This window comes from Dryobates pubescens, chromosome Z (genome assembly GCF_014839835.1).
Source record: "Dryobates pubescens isolate bDryPub1 chromosome Z, bDryPub1.pri, whole genome shotgun sequence".
In the NCBI taxonomy this organism is placed as follows: Eukaryota; Metazoa; Chordata; class Aves; order Piciformes; family Picidae; genus Dryobates; species Dryobates pubescens.
In genome coordinates, this window is record NC_071657.1 from 14195612 (window position 1) to 14216065 (window position 20454).

At 36.3% G+C, this 20454-nt stretch overlaps 1 protein-coding gene across 1 annotated transcript in view; it reads left to right on the forward strand.

The window, feature by feature from the left end:
• The window catches only part of DMXL1 (Dmx like 1), a 90532-nt gene that overhangs the window by 56632 nt on the left and 13446 nt on the right, over window positions 1–20454 (forward strand). Inside the window, exons 25-37 of the mRNA XM_054178766.1 lie at window positions 189–380; window positions 1947–2023; window positions 2214–2341; window positions 3988–4236; window positions 4595–4708; window positions 11717–11880; window positions 12849–12988; window positions 13317–13402; window positions 14884–15085; window positions 16351–16468; window positions 17704–17766; window positions 19485–19571; window positions 20224–20345. Of these exons, the coding sequence (XP_054034741.1) occupies window positions 189–380; window positions 1947–2023; window positions 2214–2341; window positions 3988–4236; window positions 4595–4708; window positions 11717–11880; window positions 12849–12988; window positions 13317–13402; window positions 14884–15085; window positions 16351–16468; window positions 17704–17766; window positions 19485–19571; window positions 20224–20345 (1742 nt within the window). The remainder of the gene's footprint in view (window positions 1–188; window positions 381–1946; window positions 2024–2213; window positions 2342–3987; window positions 4237–4594; window positions 4709–11716; window positions 11881–12848; window positions 12989–13316; window positions 13403–14883; window positions 15086–16350; window positions 16469–17703; window positions 17767–19484; window positions 19572–20223; window positions 20346–20454) is intronic.

Consider the following 20454-nt stretch of genomic DNA (forward strand, 5'->3'; position numbering starts at 1 on the left):
GTGGATGGTTTCCTACTACAGCATGCACCTGTTTTATAACGTGTTTCAGAGAGTGATACATTTCTGTTTTTTTCTGTAGGTTATGGTTCTCTTTTGTGGTTTAGAATCCCCTCCTTCTCTTTCAAAAGTTTGTGTTCCATTTAGGAAGCGGTACTGCCACTTGGTGTCTGTTTTTTGCTTGGTTTTAGGAGCAGTCAATACAGATACCTTCCAGCCCTCTGCCAGAGCCAAGCTCCATACCTCTTCTGTTTGCTTGCACGGCTAGTGCCAAAACAGTGGTGGCTAATCCATTGCTGCATCTTGGTAACTTAACTCATGATATATTACATGCCATAATAGACCTTGATTCACCACCTCATCCAGATTCACAGAACAACAAGGTGTGTAATTTTTTCTTTGCAGTTATTCTTGGTTTGGTGTCATTGTCCAGGTTGATGAAGCCATGAATCTTTTTCTGACAGCATGAAAACTTCCTAGTGTGCCTATCAGTGACAAGTAATAACACTGTGTAAGATAAATATTTTCTGCAGTACCAACATGGGCTAAAATAATGTCCACTTGAGGTGCTGAGCATGTGGTTCAACAAGCTGAAGTAAGTCCAGCCTCTCTCAGGACTGGATAGCTGTCCAAGATGATGTCTGTTATGGAAAACATGTTGTGCTACTCTAGCAGCGTCACATATTATTGTCACATGTGACAGTATAATCATTACTTCTGTTATAATATTGGTAAAATCTACATGTAAGTCTAAAAATGTAATGTAGTACAATGACTTAGCCTGGAGAAGAGAAGGATCAGAGGCGACCTCATTGCCCTCTACAACTACCTGAAGGGTGGTTGTAGACAGGAGGGGGTTGGTCTCTTCTCCCAGGCAACCAGCACCAGAACAAGGGGACACAGTCTCAAGTTGTGTCAGGGGAGGTTTAGACTCGAGGTGAGGAAAAAGTTCTTCACTGAGCGAGTCATTCGTCATTGGAATGTGCTGCCCAGGGAGGTGGTGGAGTCACCGTCCCTGGAGGTGTTCAAGAGGAGATTGGACGTGGCACTTGGTGCTATGATCTAGTTGTGAGGTCTGTTGGAACAGGTTGGACTTGATGATCCTTGGGGTCTCTTCCAACCTTAGTTATACTGTGATACTGTGATACTGTGACTTGTAATGAAGTACAGTCACTTTAGACTTTTTGAGAAGCAGTTTGTATGTTTATCCAGTAAAACGCAATCTGTTTAAAGTAATGTTTCTGTAGGATTTCTTCTTGGATGGAAACTAAGCTTAAACTGTTAGGTTAAATCTTTGCCGAAGTTTTGTATGTTTTAGGTCCCAAATCATCTTTCTTTTTGCTGTAGATTTCTAGAGAGTGCTGAAGAGATGCTGAGTACCTGTTCTATGCTTTGTTTCAAAGGGAACAGACAAATAAGCACAATAAATGTGTGGGTGTTTTGTGGGGTGGGTGGGTTTTTTTGTTGTTGTGGGTTTTGTGTTTTTAAATGAATCTTTTCAATCAATAGATAGTCTCTATCTCCTTATGTGTGTTTTGTGGTACATAAAGGAAAATATCAGCTATGATAAAAACTGTGGACAGTGTGATACTGAATAAATGGTGTTGTTTTCATTCTGAAGTAAAACCTTTCTGATGTGGACCAGCATATTGCTACTATCCTAGGGTATAATCACTTATGACTGTTGTAGCAAGTTTTAAAATGAGCTGATCTGTGATTCTGAGTTTCTTGAGTGAGCAAGTGTTTCCCCATCCCTTTAATTGCAAATTGATCTATCTGAACTAAATTCTGAGAAGGTGTCTTTCTAAGTGATTTTTTTTTTCCCACAAGAGCTTATACTTTCCATTTTCCGTGCTTGGTCCACTGTTCCAAATCTGCATGCATGAAAAGCTGAGTCTAATAACTCTTCATCTGGAGTGTAATGGATGCTGTAAAACTTTGTCTTACAGATATATGTAATGCATACCTTGGCAGCATCACTCTCTGCTTGCATCTACCAATGCCTTTGTGATGGCCACAGCTACAGGTAAACGTCTAAGAAAAGGACTTTGTGGAGAATGCTCAACACACAGTCTTGCTGTAGTGATGATATAATAAGCAGCAGAAGGCAGTGCTCACGCCTTCCTACATCTAGAAATGGCTATCCCATGCATAGTTTCAGACATAACTATTTTTTATTATATATAAATCCATCGTCCCACTTTTGTGTTTCACAGTTCATTTCAAGCAAATCAATTCACTGGAACAGTGTATCAGACAGTGCTATTGACTCAGCGCCATTCTTCAAGAACAACAAGTTTAGAGGAAACAGTGACTCCCAATACATCACCTGCCCAGTGGCCAGGTATCGAGAGTTGCTTTGTTTCTTTCAAGGAAAACTAAATGGTCTGGAGCATTTAGCTATGCTCTGATCTTTCTCGTGGTATTTCTAACAGCTGCATGATTAAAATGAGTTCTTACGGTAACATTTTTTCTTTGCTTTTTTCAAAAGCTGTAAGCTAGTAATTCTGGTCATTCACTAAGTCAGGCTGGTTTATATTGCTTTCTCTTGCTTAAAAAAATATTAGTGGGAGCTCTGGCAAAGGGCAAGTAAAAGAGAAGTAGTGTTGTTTTGTGCTTTACTTGCTCCCACTTCAGGGAATAGATCAGTCTCACTGTTACTCCTATTGAACAGGACTTGAAAGGCTATCATAGATTGTAGGTTGTGTACAATATTTGAACTAACGTGAAAGTATTGACAATGGGAAGTTCATAATGAATTATGCATTTCTGTAGCTCTAAAACCTCTGTGGAGCTTCTGGTAATTCTTAACATATGCTGGGATCTGTGCAAATGGAGCTACACTGCTCACCCAAGAGAGAGTGTGTGCTATGTAGTATGCATTTGTATGAGCTTCAGTTTACAGCACTAGCTTTAATGTAAGCATAGCCAAGAAATACAGTTTCATATTACGGGATTTGTTTTTCTAGTAAAAGAAAAATTCACATAACAAGAATTCATTGGAGAACTTTAAGCAGTCTTTCTATTTGATGCTATACTGTTTGGGGGTTTTCTTATGGCAATATATTCTGTTACTGAATCTACAGATTTTGGAGAGAAATCAGGTTGTTGTCTGTTTTCTCCTTATTTAATTCATTGCAGAGTTAAATTTCTAATGAAGGGGAGAGTGTGACACAAGGCAGGCTTTTTAGGCCACTGCTATTTGTATTTTCACCTACGTGCATAAAGTGGCACCGTGGGAGCCACCTCTAAAATGCTACAACTTTTTGTGGGAGCATAAAACCCCCACAAGATATTTAGTACTTGAATAAGAGAACACTTGTGACATTGTGCATAGTTCAGGTTGAGTCCCATGAGTTTTGGTTGGTTTTAACACTGGAAAGTGAGAACACAGCTTTTCAATTTAATGTTACTCTGGAGTTGCAAGTCTAACTGTTGAAACAAGCACCACAGGAAAGTCAATGAGCAGATTAGTAATTTTTATATGAAGATTTGAATGATGTGTATTGAATATACTGTGAGGTACTAGATTAAAAGTAGAGAATAAAGAGAGAACCCTTTGCTGAAAGAATTGACAGGTGAGAAAAGAGAGTTTGAGACATGGAGGGAAGAAAGATTAATGTAAGTGATTTTGCTAAAAGTTGAATGATAGGGTTTCAGTACGAGGGAGCTGAATTGAACCTGCAAGTGTTTTATTGAAGATATATCCCAAAATTCAAGTGGGTTTTTTTGATTATTTTTTCTCTTATTCTTGAAAACTTGCTTTGTATTTCCTTAGGTGTGAGTCCAAAACATGAACCAGAAAGCCATTAAAAATAAATAGCATTCCATTTTCTCCTTGAGTTTTCAATTTCCTCTATAACTTAAAATTTTTCTCCACTTAAAAGGTACTAAATAAAGTAGGTTGCTAGTCAAAATACCCATGATAATCCAGAATATGTTTGCACACACATAACATGTGTTTTCTTTCTCTTTTTCCATTATAAACAGGAATAACAGCTCTAATACGTCTATTGAATTCTGCTGGTGAGGAGGCCCAGCCAGGTCTCACAGTTTTACTTTGTGAAATTCTAACTGCAGTCTATCTAAGTCTGTTCATCCACGGCCTAGCAACACATTCTAGCAATGAGTTGTACAGAATTATGGCTCATCCACTTAACAACACAATGTGGTCTGCTATCTTTGGAGGAGGAGCTCATATACCAAGCAGAGGACAACAGCAATTAAAGACAAAAACTGGTTAGTGCTATTGTTTCACTTATGTTTTCCTTCCAGGCTTTTACAGAAAAAAGCTGAAAGCTTATGAGTAACTGTTTTAAATATTGATTTCCTACTATGTTTTTAGATCTGCAGAGAAACACAAGGATCTAAAATTATTGCCATAGATACTATGTAGAAGAGAATGGGAAGCAAAAGTGAATGTTACTAAAATGAGGTTTCCATGTAGCACAACTGGGTTAAGTTCATTTTATGGAGAAGATTTTTGATACTGTTCCAACCTAGCTTTTAATGTTATTTTTAAATCTGTCCAGTTTTCTCATAACAGAAATATCTTCCCATTTTACAAATACAGTTGTTTTTTTTTTCTCTTTGGCAGGTAGGCACTTTCCAATGCCTAGCCCACATCAGGTAGTTGTGTTCTCCATGGAATGCGTGGGGTTTTCCAAATCCCTTACAGCCTTCAGTACTCATAGTCCTACTAAATATTCAGGCAAGACACTAGATTTAGTACTAGGCCTCTACATGCAGTTTGCTATGTGTGGTTTTTATTTTTATTTTTTCATCTGTAGAAAGACAGAAAAACTTCTGTTTGCAAGCCATGACATCAAAAGTGTAAAACTAAGTTTTGTAATTAAGGAAGCAGTTCAATTGGGCCTTTTAAAGATATAATAAATGTCAATGCTATTATATTTTTGATACACTTCTCTTGAAATCAAGTAAAAAAATTACTTTGACCATGGTTTGAAAGGATCAGAAGTGTTTCATATCTTTGTTGCAGAGCTGCTTGTTTTGCTGTTTGAATATGAGCATAATTATGCATGTGGATTTTTAAGCGTGCCTTCTAGACATTACAAAGTAAAGATGTCTTGTTTATACATAATTTTGATAGTCTAAGAACATTTAGGAAAGAAAACACCATGCAAATTTTACATTAAGATGACCATAGGCTACCCTGATGTCCAAATTAATTCTCATGCTTTTATTTTTGGTACAGATTTATGCTTTGTAATTTAACTGGACTTCTATAAAGCAAAGAGCAACAGTCCTACCTATTATCTTACGGTGTCTTTGTGCTTCACATATGAATATATATTAACAAATATAACTTTGATATATACTTTTTATTATTATAGTATATTAATGATATTCGATGTATGTTGCATATGAAAATGTCTTTCCTTGCATGTAAGGAAAGCTGAAGACATTCTCTATTTAAATACAAACTGTCAGGCATTATGAAAAGTATTTTCAGACTAGAGATCTTTAATCAAAGTGTTCTTTTGTTCTATATCTGACATTGTTTTTCTGTGATATTGTATATATAGCTCCTATTATAATTTTCTAAAGGCAAATACGAATTTTTGAAGGGCACAGCTGGCTTTTGTTGGTGGGTCTGTTTCCCAGGTGTTGGTAACTGTATACAGAGGTGTGTTAATGCTGCCACTACTACTGTTATGAAATAATTTGTCCATAGAAATGTATTCTGACATGTACACGTAATACTTTTCTACTGCACATTTCTGGTAGAAATGAATGTAGCTGTCTTCCTGTAGGATTGGCAACTATTGCTGGAAGCATCAAGAAGGTGAAAGTGAAAATTTAAGGGACAACGGCTTTTTGAAATAGTCATTTGTAGGGATAATAATACGCTGGATAAGGGATCTAGAGGGGATGTGTAGTCTCCATCTTTTGAATCATTCCTAAGCTGTCACCTGGTTCAGCCCTGTTCTGAAGGAGGAGTTGGGGCAGCTCCCTTCTAGGCTGTATAGTTCTAGAATTCTATAGGACCGTTGCTTGTTTTTAATATATGTTTATCTAGAGCAAATCTAGGGAAAAAAATAGGAGAAACAACTTTACCTGTTACTTGAAATTTATTTATTTTTACCAAACAAGAGAGAAAGGAATGGAAAAAACCAGACTCCTAGTGAAGCAGAGGTAGTAAAATCAACTATTTTTGTGCCTTTACTGTAATCGTTTACATTTTCTTCTGACATCTGTAAACAAACACTGAAAAGTGACTGAAGTGCTTGTTCAAGTCACCTATGGTATGTTCATTCATAATAAGATTTAGATTTTGTGTAGCTTCCCATCTAGTTATGCATAACTATACCTTTGAATTTACTCACAGATTTTTATGACATGCTTTTGTTTTCAGGTGGGGATCAAAAGCCAAAAGCTCTTAATACTAAAAATTCTTCTAAAAATGCCTTCTCCTCCTTGCCCCTCCCTACCCCCTCAATTCATTAGCACATAACCTAAATGTTGAAGTTTTCAAAATTTTTTTAGAGGTGGTAGTGCTTTCTGTTCTGTGTTTTAGTTGAATTGAGCATATGATAATAACATTCTATAATGTGATCTTTCTTTCAAGCACAACTTGAAAAACAGGAACCATAAAATAGTCCTTGGTAGTCCTGTGAAATCCTAACCTGTTAGAAACCAGATTTTATGAAAAACTATTATTTTATTGCCACTTTCACAATAAAGATCAGACAAAGCATAGCAGTTTGAATACTTACTTACGGCTGCCTGACATGTTATACTTTCCAGACATGTTTCTTGTTTTTACAGTTCAAGCAAATGACAAACTGTTTTAGCAATGCAGTATTTATATTATGTCCTAAAATTGTGAATGTTTTGGTTTCAAAGAGGCAATTAACATCTGAAATATAACCCTATTGTTGATTATAATAAATCTTTTCAGAATTGTGTTTATGATACAGCTACTCTTCAAAACTGCCCAAGAAAACTATTGTGTAACCTAAGCCTATAAAGAGATGGTAAACTAGAGGATTGTTAACAAAGAGTTTGAATCTTGTTTGAACAGTTCTAAATCCATAATTTAGTTCAATATATCCAGTTAATACTGCAAGAGTAAATTTCCTTCCTAAACTTGAATATTTTACAAGTATACATTATAGACTCAAAATTGTGATTTTGGATTTCATTAAGATGAGTTATTTTTTTTCCTGCTGATTTTCCAAGCAATTAGAGATCTTCTAATGCAAATATTATTTCTGTGTACTTGGACAGAGAGAAGTGATAGACAAGGAAGGAGAGATTGTGGTGTGGCCCTGCATATTGCAGAGAGTTTTGCCTTGAGCTTAATCAGTATCACAATAGGGGTTGCATGCTTATGGGTCACAATCAGGAGGAAGGCCAACAAGGCAGATATCCTGGTGGCAGTCTGTTGTAGACCGCCCAATCAGGATAAAAAAATATGTGAAATATTCTTTAGGCATCTGGGAGAAGTCTCACAATTGCTAGCCCATGTTCTCTTGGGGGAATTCAACTTCCCTGATGTCTGCTGGAAATGTAACTCAGCAGAGAAGGAACAGTCCCGAAGGTTCCTAGAGTGTGTGAGGCTAACTTCCTAACACAGCTGGTGAGAGAGCCAACTGGGGAAGGGGCTCTGCTGGACCTGCTGTTCATAAACAGAGAAGGACTTGTGGGTGATGTAACACTTTAAGACTGTCTTGGGCCCAATGCTTATGATATGATGGAGTTCTCAGTTGTTGAAGTAAAGAGGGAGGTCAGCAGAACAGCGGAACTGCCACGTGGGATTTCCACTGAGGAGACTTTGGCCTGTTTTGGAGACTGGTATCAACAGAGTCCCTTGGGAGGCAGTCTTGAGGGATAAAGGAGTCCAGGAAGGCTGGACATTCTTCAGGAAGGAAGTCTTAAAGGTGCAGGAGCAGGCTGTCCCCATGTGCCCTGGGGAAGAAGACCAGCCTGGCTAAATAGAGAGATTTGGTTGCAACTGAGGGAAAGAAGTGAGAGATTATGGTTGTTGGAAGAAGGGGCAGAACACTCAGGAGGACTATGAAGTTTTTATGAGGCTGTGCAGGGAGAAAATTAGAAGTGCCAAAGCACAACTGGCAATTACTGTGGCTTCAGCTGTTACAAGACAACAAGAAATGCTTCTACAAGTGTTTTAGCAACCAAAGGAGTACTAAGGGGAATCTCTATTCTTTGCTGGATGCAGGAGGAAATGTAGTGATCAAGGATGAGGAATGTCTAGGAATGACTTGATCTCAGAGCAGATGAAAGGACACAAATTCTGAAAGTTTTAAAGCCTTCCAGCTTGTGTTAGGTCCTACAACAGCTGTGTTAAACTGCACCTTTTTAAATGAGAGTTCTCTGCAATATTGTTAGTAATGGAAACTTTGACATCAGTGTGGTTTCAGCTGGAAGTTAGAGACTGCAATGTTGCATGCACTTTGTTATGGTACTCTGGGGTGCTGAGGGCTTCATTACTTGTGATGTAATTACATTACTCTCTATTCCATATTAAAGTTTTTGTCTCCTCACTGTTACTATGTTATTCTTAGTCCAGTCAGCCATTAAAAGATATTACAAGTTTGTGTTGAAGTGTTTGCACTGTGAATGGGGGAGTTATGGCTCAGTAGAAGTCTGAAATGATCAGAACAGGAAATGTCAGCAAAGTTTGTGTTCTTACCTAGGTTTTGAGGGGTTTCCATTCACTGTTTATTGAAACACACAGAATGTAAGTAGTGTCTCCAAAAACATTTGAGAGTTTAATATATACTTAATTTGAGGATTTCAGTGACTCACTACCCAATAAATGGTGCACAGATACAAAAGAGAATTTACAGTCTTCTACACACATAGTAAATCAAACTGCAGCTTGTGGAACTTAATTGCAGTTGCCTCTGTTGAGCCCTTATAAAATTCATCACCTTGGCCACATGAGCTATTGCCCATGAGTATCATGTTGAAAATTTTAGGATTTGTAACTTTGCAAAAGGCAAATGAAGTTGAAACACACAGCAGTGTATACTTTCCCTAGGCTACTATTATGATTGCCTTCCATAGCTTCTTAAAGAATCACAGAAATCTGTATAGGGCTTTACACTTACTGAAATGATTTGAGGTGTGATTCACCCTCAAAGTAAAGAAGTTTTCCCTTCACTTCAGATGAAACCTCCTGTGTAAAAAAAGATGCATATGAGTTTTAACTAGAAATGTATGAGAAATTTGAAAGTGAATGTAATTGCTACTCTGAAGTCCCAAATGACAGTCAGATTTTCAGTGAATTTAATTTGTTAGAAGATTTTTAGAATGCCAAAAAGAAATTTACATTAGTAGTATGTGTTGCAGTCTGGTTTAAGATGGTGGTACTTTCATTCATCTTAAATATTGATTTATTTTTTTTTCCCCGATAGCTAGCTTGCAGCATTCTTAAAAATACAAAGAATGATCCAATAGAATGGAAATAAAAAAGTTCTGTCTTAGAGTAAAGCATTTGCTTTTTGAATTCTGCTTACAAAAACAACCTGCAAGCATATACTTGCTTATTTTTGTATCATGCAACACTTGCTCCTTATTTCATGCTTATTAAATTTATTTTTTAAGCAATTGCTAAAAATTCATAATGATGCATGTGCATGCACTTACTTAACTGATGGGCTTTAAATAATTAAATGAAAATGTGTTGTACTGCAGCTATTATATTTGCAACTTTTAGCACAGGTAAGTGGATTTCAAATATTATCCATAACAGGAGGAGGGAAAAAAAAAAAAAAAAGATTTAATAATGTAACAGAATTTTTTGAAACATCCCAGTTTCAGGATGTAAGATGAGATGTTTCCTTCATCTTTTATTAGCTTATCTATATAAATGGGTTTGTAGTTCGACTGTTTGTTGTGGCAGTGGTTGTCTTCATATATGGTAAAAATGCTTATGAAAATCCTTAGAAAAACTTTTTTTTTTTCTGGTCCAGAAATTACCAGAAACTATTCTTAAAATTTACCAGCCATGGTGAATACAGAGAATTTGCCTATTAAAAAAAAGAAAAGTAATTAAAAAAAAAAATAATCATAGTTGGGAGGTTTAAAAAATAAATAATTAAAAACAAAACAAAAGAAAAAGTCAAATCTTAAGACCCTTAGGATTCACAGTTGTCTCAGCATGTAATTCCTATATATGGAACTTAACTGCTCTTAAGTCAGTGCTGTTTTTTTTTTGTCCAGTGTTAGACTTTCTGTTTTCAAGTTCTTAGAGTACCTGGAAGAGTTTTGAAGGATATAGTCTTTCAAGCGTCTATCAAGACTCAAAAGTCTCATGCTGGCTCTTTATGTGCCACCCCCAGCACTATTTACAGGAGAAAGTAATTTCAGAACCTTCAGTTGAAGTTATTTTCATGGGCCCCTCATAGCAGAAGAGACTAAAGAAAGTTAATAAAGCACCCTTTTGTGATATTCATATTAGTTCATCCTTGCCTTCAGTATGGTCCAGCATTTTGATGCTTGAACTCAATAGTAGGGATAACTAGTCTACAGAGCAACTCTTTTACCATACACATTTGCTTTCTTGGAGCTATCTATTACTGTTGTTACATCAGCCAAAGACTCAAATAATAAGACAACCCATTATTCCTCTTAGAGAGGTGTTTAGATGAGATCTTTTTTGTCTTTTATAACTCACTGCCTGATTTCATTACTGCTCCATGCAAAACAGAAAACCTGGTTTTTCTTCCTGTACTCTTCTTCCCTCCAGTCTAAGAAAGAGAGTGAGGTGTGGGGTAGAGTTTAAGTGTGTTCTGTGATTCCTTTGGATGATGTCACATTTTTCAAACCTTAACTGGGAAAGAGAGATTTGAAAATGCTTGAGAAAAATGTTAATGTTCAGTTCTTGGTTAAAAATGTTTTGAGTTTTGGTAATTACAAAATGCAGATCAAAAAATTAGCTTCCTTTTTAGCTTAATGTTTTAGCTTGCTTTGTTTTGATTAAGTCTTGAACCTACTCAGTTGTTCCACTATACAAACTAATCTCCATGCGTTACATACATCTACTTGAAAGTAAAGAACACATTTTAGTATCAAGTAATAAATGAATTCTAGTCTGTTTTGTCCATAATGGAAAATGAATGAAGACCACTGTGTTGTGTAAAATCTCCAAATCTGAAGATGAAGGGAGAAAGGGAATCAAGTGTTCTGGAGAGTCAGAACTTCCTGCTCAGGGATAGCGTCAAACAGTAATACTAGTGGAAAGGCTGTATGGGAATACAATTCAGCTACCAAGAACTAGAATGATTTCAGGCTATCAGTGGTTTATGTGAGGCTCCTCTTAAGTATGCCATTACTGGGAGCAGGAATGGCAAGTTTAAACATTGCATTACGTATTCTGAAAGACAACAGTCTTGGCTTGTCTTTAAAACAAGCATATTATTCAGTAGTGCTTATTACAGTATCTTTCGCTTGAGCAACAGTGGTTGTTGCCTTTGCAGGAAGAAAGCTTATGGCTGTATATACTGTTCAATATTATTTGTGCTGGGGGTTCTCTGTACTGACATCCTAGTTATGCCTAGTTTTGCCTATTTGAGATATAACATTCTCTGCATATTTGCTACAGAAATGTTAAGATCAAATTCTGAAACTGTAGTGATGAAGATTTTTACTTTGTTAGGAACTCCTGTATTAAAAGCAGCAGGGAGGTGGAGCAATTTAAAGCAACATACTGTATTTTCTTCCTCTGTAGATGATGGAGAGAAACAGCATAAACATTACACACTTTCATCAAAATCCACTCCAAAAGACAGTTCTCAGTTGCCTGCATTGCCATTGGTAGACCAAGGATCTCCATCTTACAAGGAAAGATTTATTTCTCCTGAGCTTAGCATCTGGGATTATTTCATTGCAAAGGTAATTTTTGGCTAAAAATTTTGACTAATTTTTTTTTTTTAAATCACTGGAATGGTAGTTTTCTTTTTCTCTTGGTCTTTATTCTAGGTATAGATGTAGATGTATGATAGAAGCTCTCTGTTTTTATTATTCATATTTAGCTTTTTCTAAAATACTGCCTATAGGTATATTTGTAATAGTTTAAGAAAACTGTTATTATGAGATAAAGATGTGAATGAAACCAGTTGCTTTTTACAGTTGCAGCATATGAAGATATAGGTGTTTATGGATCAGCTATTTAGGTGAACAGGGAACCACGAACAGCTTTTTACCATCAATTTCAAATGGGTGAAATTAATGTGTGTTACTGGAAATCAGATTATGTGCCTTTCTGTGAAGTGTGACGTGGCAGGTCTTTGTAGAAAGTTGCATAATTTTATGAAGTTTTGTGGCTTATTTATGTACCAAATATTAGCCATACCAGCAAAAGAAACACATAAGCAGTATTTTAGGACAAAAAAGAAATTTGCAAATACTGAATAACACAGTGGGGCACTAATGGCAGATGATGGCTCTGTAGGCAGATGACAGGAATTTCTTCTTATTTAGTCATTTGAGCCTGTGGAAGAACTAGAGTGAAAAACATGCTGGTGGTTTTGGCTTCTGTCTTGCACAGAACAAGCATGAGTGTCCTGTGTGTGGCTTAACATATCTGACATGAAAATCAAGCAAAATAAGAACTGGAAAACTGTTAATATTTTCACTTTCAGCATTAGAGTCATAACTCTAATAATGTAAAAAACAAGGTAATAAAATGTGCAGTGTTCTTACCCGTTTCGTGAGGTGCAAACTCCAAATGGTGCTAAACTGCAAAAGGTGGTATGCCCACTTTTTAATTGAAAAAAACATTAATTATGTATTTTCTGAAAGATAATTGAAAACTACATGTTGGGTAGATGATACTGAAGGACTGTTGTTTAAATTTTTAGCCTTTTCTTCCACCGCAAAGTAGAGTAGAGTATGATTCAGAAGAGAGTCAGGAAAGTGGTGAAGATGATGAAGATATTGATGGAGATGTGTTTGCACCGAATTCCCATAACCAAGAGCATTCCAATTCAAATTCGTACAGGTCAGTAACCCTTCAGAATGCAAAGGTGTTCTGCATTGGCTAGACTTGTATTTCTGGCCTTTTACTATTCAGACAATACACTGGTTACTTGATACTTCAAGGCAGTGCATTATCTAGACTGACTTAATTTTTCACAATGATTATTTTACTCATTTTGTTAATACATGGTATTGTGATTCTTGAATACAAAGTATTTTAAATATTCTAAAACGCTATTTGTAGTTTTCAGTTTTTAATGAGGATTTACAACTTGTAAGTTTAAATCCTAATTGTGAATATAAAAAAACAATTGATATCAGTAAATGACTTACTAGTGCTTTCTTGTTAGTTGGTCACTGATGAGATTGGCAATGGTTCAGCTGGTACTTCACAACTTGAAGATTTTCTACCCTTTGGCTGGACATGATCTTTCAGGTAATAAGCAGCAGAGTTATCTTTTCATACCTAATAACCACATTTAAGATCAGTAATGTATTAAATAAAATATATAGTAGCTTTATTTTTAGTTCAAAAGTTCTTAATTTTTCCACAATTTGAAAATAATTTTTCTGATACTGTTTATTGTACATTTGCAAACAAGCAGGATGAGGAGTGCTCAGTAGTCAGCAGAAGTTTGAATGTTTACAATATCTCCCTCTCATGGCAGAATTTAGTTTTTTGTAATTCAAATTGCATCATTCCTACTCCTTGTTTCAGAGAAACATGAAATAATTAGTGTTGGAAGGTCCCTTCCAAGATGATCAAGTCCAAACCCCTCCGTGTCATGGGCAGGGACATCCTTTGCTCAAAGCCTCATCCAACCTGATCTTGAATATTTCTAAGGATGGGACATCCTCAATTGCTCTGGCAACCTTTTCTATTGCTCATCATCCTCATTGTAAACAGTTTCTTCCTTGTATCTAATCTAAATCTAATTTCTTTTAGCTCAAAACCATTACTCTTGATAAAAATACTTCCTCCATCTTTCTTATAAGTCCACTTTAAATGTCAAAAGATTACATTTCATGTTCATTCTTTTGTACACCAGTACCTGCAAGTTCTTATCCCCAGGGATGCTCTCAATCCCTTCATCCCTCAGTTTGTATTAATACTGGTGTTTGCCCTGACCCATGTGCAAGACCTTCTCATGAAATTCAACAATAACTAGTAGATTTGCATGGGCCCACTCCTCAAGCATGTCCAAATTCCTCTGAATTGCATCCTGTCTCTCTACCAAGTAAGCTGCACCACTCAGCTTGTTGTCATCTGAAAACTTGCTGACTGTGCACTCACTGCCACTGCCCTATGTCATTATCAAAGACCTTGGACAGTATGTACCCCTAGGGGACACTGTTTGTTACTGATCTCCATGTAGACATGGAACCATTGACTACAACTCTTTGAATGCAGTCATTTGGCCAAATCCTTATCCACAGAATAGTCCATCCATTAAATCCATATCACTCCAATTTAGAGGTAAGGGTGTTGAGTGGAACTGCGTCAAAGACCTTACAGGAGTCAAAAATAGATGTCATCAGTTGCTCTTCGCTTGCCTACCAGTGTACCAGTCTATCATAGAATGTCACCAGATTACTGAGGCATGACTTGCCCTTTGTGAAGCCATCTTGGCTTTCTCTCATCACCTGCCTGTCATCTATATGCCTTCACATAGCTTCTAAGAGGATCTCTTCCACGATAATTAATTTTTGTTAGTATTGGAGAAGACCATTTTTGTAATTAGCAAGGGTAGCACAAAGCAGTTGATCTTTTAATACTTGCAATTATCAAATTGTGGTTTGAACAAAGGTCACTTTTGGACATATTTGAAATACACTTCAGGTTCCACATGTGGAATTATTTTCATTGAGGTGATAATGGAGTAGGAAGAGGGCTTTAATGTTCACTTGTCTTTCTAGAGCTTCCAGTTAGCTCCCCAATATGCCATGCAGTCTTGAAAACACTACAGCGCTGGGAACAAGTTCTTCTTCGACGTCTTGAGCTATATGGAGGTCCACCTCAACATTACATTTCAGTTCATACCTCTGAAGATGCCCTAGCTGCTGGTCCTGCATTGCTTCGCCATAAAACTTTACTTGAGCCTACAAACACTCCATTCAGGTAAGTCTTAATTTCTATAAATACTGTCCATAATATACATCAAGCATTATGTTGTTAGTGCATGTGATAGACCATAACTTTGGTAACTACATAATGCCAGTTTCTAGGTTTGTTCTAATCTGTTGTAAAATTGTGGGTACAAACATTCATGCATCTCTGGTCCAAAGAAAGATCAGGAAAAACAGTCTAAAGGTTCTAATTTTTAAATTTCTAAGCTTACCATACTGATGTTGCATGTCTCTGGAGAAAAAAACAACTATGTTGGACAATAAAATAGTAACTATTTTTCCCTGAATAGGTAATTAAGGAAGAGTGACAGTGAAGTAAATAATTACGCCACCTTTATGGGCAATAATAATACGTTCTTACCAGTATCTTTTCCTAAACCAGGGACGAAATAATTAATGTTCATGATATTTACCTATTTGTGACTTCACATAATTTTCTGTTTAGGCAGAGAATTGTGCTGTTCCTTTGTTGGTTTTTTTTTCAATTGTCACTTTTGAAATAGATTTCTCACCTTTTAATCTTACTGCCTCCTGTGGATGCAGAATCGCCAGAAAGCCTGTCTTTTTATTGTAAAGTATCTCATGATTGTTGCACTTAATTTTAGGAGCATGACTTTATTTAAAAGCAACAGTTTAACATGTATCTACTGCCTGACGTTGTTTTTAAATTGTGATTTAAAGTGACGCAGGATTTGATGGGGTTTGGCCTGCCTTCAGCAGCTTTGTTTTTGCAAGTTTTGCTTGAGCATAGAGTTTGTAGGCATAAGCATAAACATTTGAGGTATCATCTGATGCTACAATTCTTCCAGTTTTCTTGAAAAGTCATGGTTATTCCAGAGATGTTACTCAAGTGATGTGTTCCTAGCAATAAGTGTCAGTCATGCATTGCCCATGTGGTAGAAGTACCCATTAGCATAAACAGAAGTCATCTGTGCTGTAAAGAGTGAACTGGGCTAGTAAATACTCTGTTTGCTGACCTTATTGTTGTGTAATCTTCTAAAGAGATTTTTCTCACTTATCCCAAGATGGGAAGTGAAAGTGCTGCATGGACTTTTCCTTCCTTCTTTTGCACTTCTTCTCACATGTGGTTTTGTCAGAAAGATGATACCAGAATGATTCCCAATAAATCTTGTCTGGTGTTTAAGGAGATGTAGTTTTGCTTCAGCACTTCTTCTGACTATAGTTTGAGCAGAATATGAGATGATGCAGTCTCTTGTAAGTATGAGCATGATGAAAATATTTATTTTAACTTTGTAGATCTAACAGTCATGTTGCACTATCTGTGAAGAGACTCTGGCAGTACTTGGTTAAACAGGATGAAGTCCAGGAAACCTTTATCAGAAATATTTTTACCAAGAAACGATGCCTAAATGAGGTTGGTATGGTGCATAAAATGTTGCAGATCAGGCTGTGAACTTTTGCTTATTTGGCTGGCTTTTTTACTTTATAGAGCATGAGTGAATAATACACAATAATTCCAAATCTACAGTATTTCTTATTAAAAATCTTTGCCCATGGTTCCATTGAGAACAAAAATAATTGCTATCTTAGTGCAGGGTGACAACTAGCACCACCTAGCTACAGTCATCCTCTTTGTTGAGATTAGTATAAAAACTGCCTCAAAAGAATAACTAACTTAAAATTTTGAAGATTAAAACCAGTATCCTAATTGGTCAGAGTTCTGAGAGTTTGAGTTTGCCCCTGCCATAATCATCCTGGGTTTATCCACTGGTTTCTGTCATGTTACGATTCAATTTTAATATGAACAACAGTTGTACTGCTGTTAATATTCTTAGTGTCTAGCTGGATTCCAGGTTCCAAATTCATGTAAATATCTTAAAGTTGTGGTTCTCTAATGGAGCTTTGGTGTGGTTTTTTTTCCCCTTGTTCAGTTGCTCCTTTTCTTTCTTACCCCTACTCTCAGTAATTTGAAAGAATTGCTTAGTAAAACTATGGAGTAGTGTGGCAATTCAAACAAACAAAAGTTGCAGAAAGAGTATTCACAACTAGTAAAGCCATGGTAGTAAAGAGCTCTGTATGAGCTAATCTTTGTCTTGTTACAACTAGAAAATTAGCTTGTTGGGGGATTTGTGCCTAATTGTGTTTAATACAGACTGCAGTTAACAGGAAAAAATATTCTTTTTGTCATGTACTTTGAATATGCACCATTTTGGACCATGCCTTATGTTAATACAGCTGTGTTGCTATGTTGTATTGAAAGCTATTTGGCTCAATTTTAGATAGCTTTATATGTTTCCAGATAAAATCACTGAGAGCCTTACATAGTGTGGGTGTGTTGGCTTTAATTTGTGTCCTCTTGTGACTGACAAAATGTCAGTGGAGATGTTTATTTTCCAAGAAATGTAACTTTTGAGATGGGCAAGATGCTGTTAACAGTACAGAATAGGTATATCAGTGTCTTCCATAATGAACACAGAGTTTAAAAATTGGTAATTACTATGTAAAATATTTGTGTGCATGCAAACATGTTGTTTCTCAGTTGTTCTGTGTTGCAGTAAACAACCAGGAATTAAGGATTTCCTTGATACCTTGCCCTGTTACGTTGTATTTATACTCTTTGTTCTGTGGTTGTTTTTTCTCTTGGTGAAGTCACTAGAGGAGCACAATGAAACCATGAAAAATTCTATGGGGGAGCCACACATCATCAATAAGGTACACAGCAGTAATGCTCAAATTGATTAGATCTTACATTGTCATGAAATTCTCTCTGTTTTGATACAGTGCTGATCTCCCTGATTATTTTTTTTCCCTGACATATCAAATAAACTCTAAAGTCTAGTTTTGCAAAAGATTGAGTTAAACTAGTCTTGTTATAGAGCCTATGTGAGATTAAATGGATCTTCAAAAGCTGAATTAAACACCCAGATAAGAACAACATTATCAAATTTCGTAGCTATGCCAAGTGAAGAACTGAGTTAGAGATTTGCCCAACTGACAAAAATTCAGTAGTACTATGGGGACATACTACATACAGGACTTTTCACCAGTGCGAGGTAGAATAGCTGCCTCTAAGTGAAGGTGTTTAACTGAAGTTAGAAGCAGCTTGTTAGCATGATGCTAGTTTGCTACTGAAAGTTTCCACTGAACCTTGGTTTTAAGATAGTCTCAAGTGCACCTATACAACAGCTACGTAAATTATCACCTATAACTTCATAGCAACTTTCAAGAATGATTGGTGTGAGACTAAAAAACCAAAAAAGTAATACTATGCCTAGAAATGCAAACAAATACTATATACTTCAGCCTTTTTTAACAAAACTAGTGAGAGAACAGTACAACTTGTGTTGTTCTCGGGCTGCATTGTTAATAATGTGATAAAGTGGTATTAGCAAGTAGGTTATATGAACTGACTGGGGTAAAAACATGCAGTTTTATGCAGTTTTTTTATACATAAGCTCTCCAGATCATCAGGTTTTTAATTTTGATTGTAAAAACCATAGTCTCTTCATATAATAGCTACTGACTTATTTCAGATATTGAAAAAACTGCAGTTCTTTGACAGCACTCTCTTACTGGTATTCAGCTAAGATATCCTCACTTGTGTCTTGTGAAAACCAGAGAATTAAGAAGTTGAAGGGGTGAGGCTGGGAAGTGGTAGTTCTGGAATAGGGTTTTTTTTTTTGTGGTTTTAAGAAAACAAAAAAATTTTACATTTGTAGTTCAGCTTTGAATTTTTATGTCAGCATTTGTTTGGGAAGACCAAACCAGAGTCTGTAATATATCCTTTAATACTTGCAGTTCTGAGCGCTTTAATTTTGAACAGGAACATTGTGGTGCTGGCAGATACCTGAATGCATTTCTAAAATGCAAAAGTGTGGACAAGATTCACCTACAATGTCAAGAGGAGGGAAAAAAAAAAAAAAGAAAACGTCGTAGTAAAATTTTGTGGTACTGTGGCGTATAGATATGATGACAAAGTTCAGGGTTTTTTTCCTGCTCGGTATCTGTTTGCATCTTCTTTTGAACTGTTTCATGAGTTTCAGTGATGAAAAGTGATGCTAAGAGCATGGAAACACAGTGATTTTTTTTTTTTTAAAGAACAAACACCCTTACGAGTTCATATATCCTCACTGGTTTTCAGTGTCCCTGAAAAACTTCAGAATAAAAACAGTACTGTGACTTCTGTGACAAATTACACTTTCTGTGTTGCTGTGATAGTCTCCACATGGCATGGGGAAAATAGATTATTAGACACAAAACAGGCCTATTATAATTATTGTAGGTTATATGTGTCTAATTTTGGTAGAACTAAAATTGAGGAAAAAAACAGATGAAATTTGTTACGATCCAGTGTTGGTCTCTGTACTTCCAGCAAAAAGCAGTGTTGCATAGAAGCTTGCATTTAAATATGCTTTATTTTTTAAATACAGGTAGAAACAGATCTGGGATACCCAGGAGGCAAGGCAAGAATAATCCATAAAGAGTCTGACATCATTACTGCTTTTGCAGTCAATAAGGTAAGTACAAAGGAGGTAGGATAATCTCATTGTGTTGTACTCCCACATGATAAATAGGCGGCAGTCCCATTGTGAAATGAACAAGGTATTCTTTGCCAGCCATCCTGCTACAGCTTGAACTTAGGGCTCCCTTCTCTGAAGCAGTTCATAATTTTTATTTGTAATTACACATTTATGCTACAAATTGTCTTAGTTTTATATTGTGTAATGGATTGAGGGAATGGAGAGGTGGCCTCTACTGTTTCTACAAGCTTGTGTGTAGGAGTATTTTTCCTTCTCTGTCAAAGACAACCAAGAAACCATCTTTACTTCTTCTGTATCTAAGCCTTAAAAGGTAGAGGAGAGGAGCTTGGTTGCAAACATTGTAGTGTACTTACCTCTTGCTTATCCTCCAAGGAAAGCAAGGAGAAACTAGAGCTGCTTGCGAGGGTGATAAAATACAAATAGTGTGTAATGCTACCTCACATGCAAATAAACTTTTAAAAGAGAAATGCAGCCTTAGTCAGCTGATATATATAGATTTGTAGACGTAAATGTTTGGGTCTTGGAACTGAAGAAGTGTATGTTTCTGTGAACAGCTGTACTATAACCAGAGTAAATTCAATGAAAGCACCTGTTTGAGTATGCCTTTGTCTGTGTTACTTTTTCCCAGGCGAATCGGAACTGCATTGCCATAGCGTCGAGTCATGATATTCAAGAGTTAGATGTTTCGTCGATTTTAGCTACACAGATCTACACCTGGGTTGATGATGACATGGAAATGGAAAATAAAGGGTATATATTCTGTATTTCCAATATTACAGCTGGACTGTGTATGAATCAGTGTAACAAAACATGGTATTTACTGTTGTTTGGAACCTAACTCATAATGTTGTTTCATTTG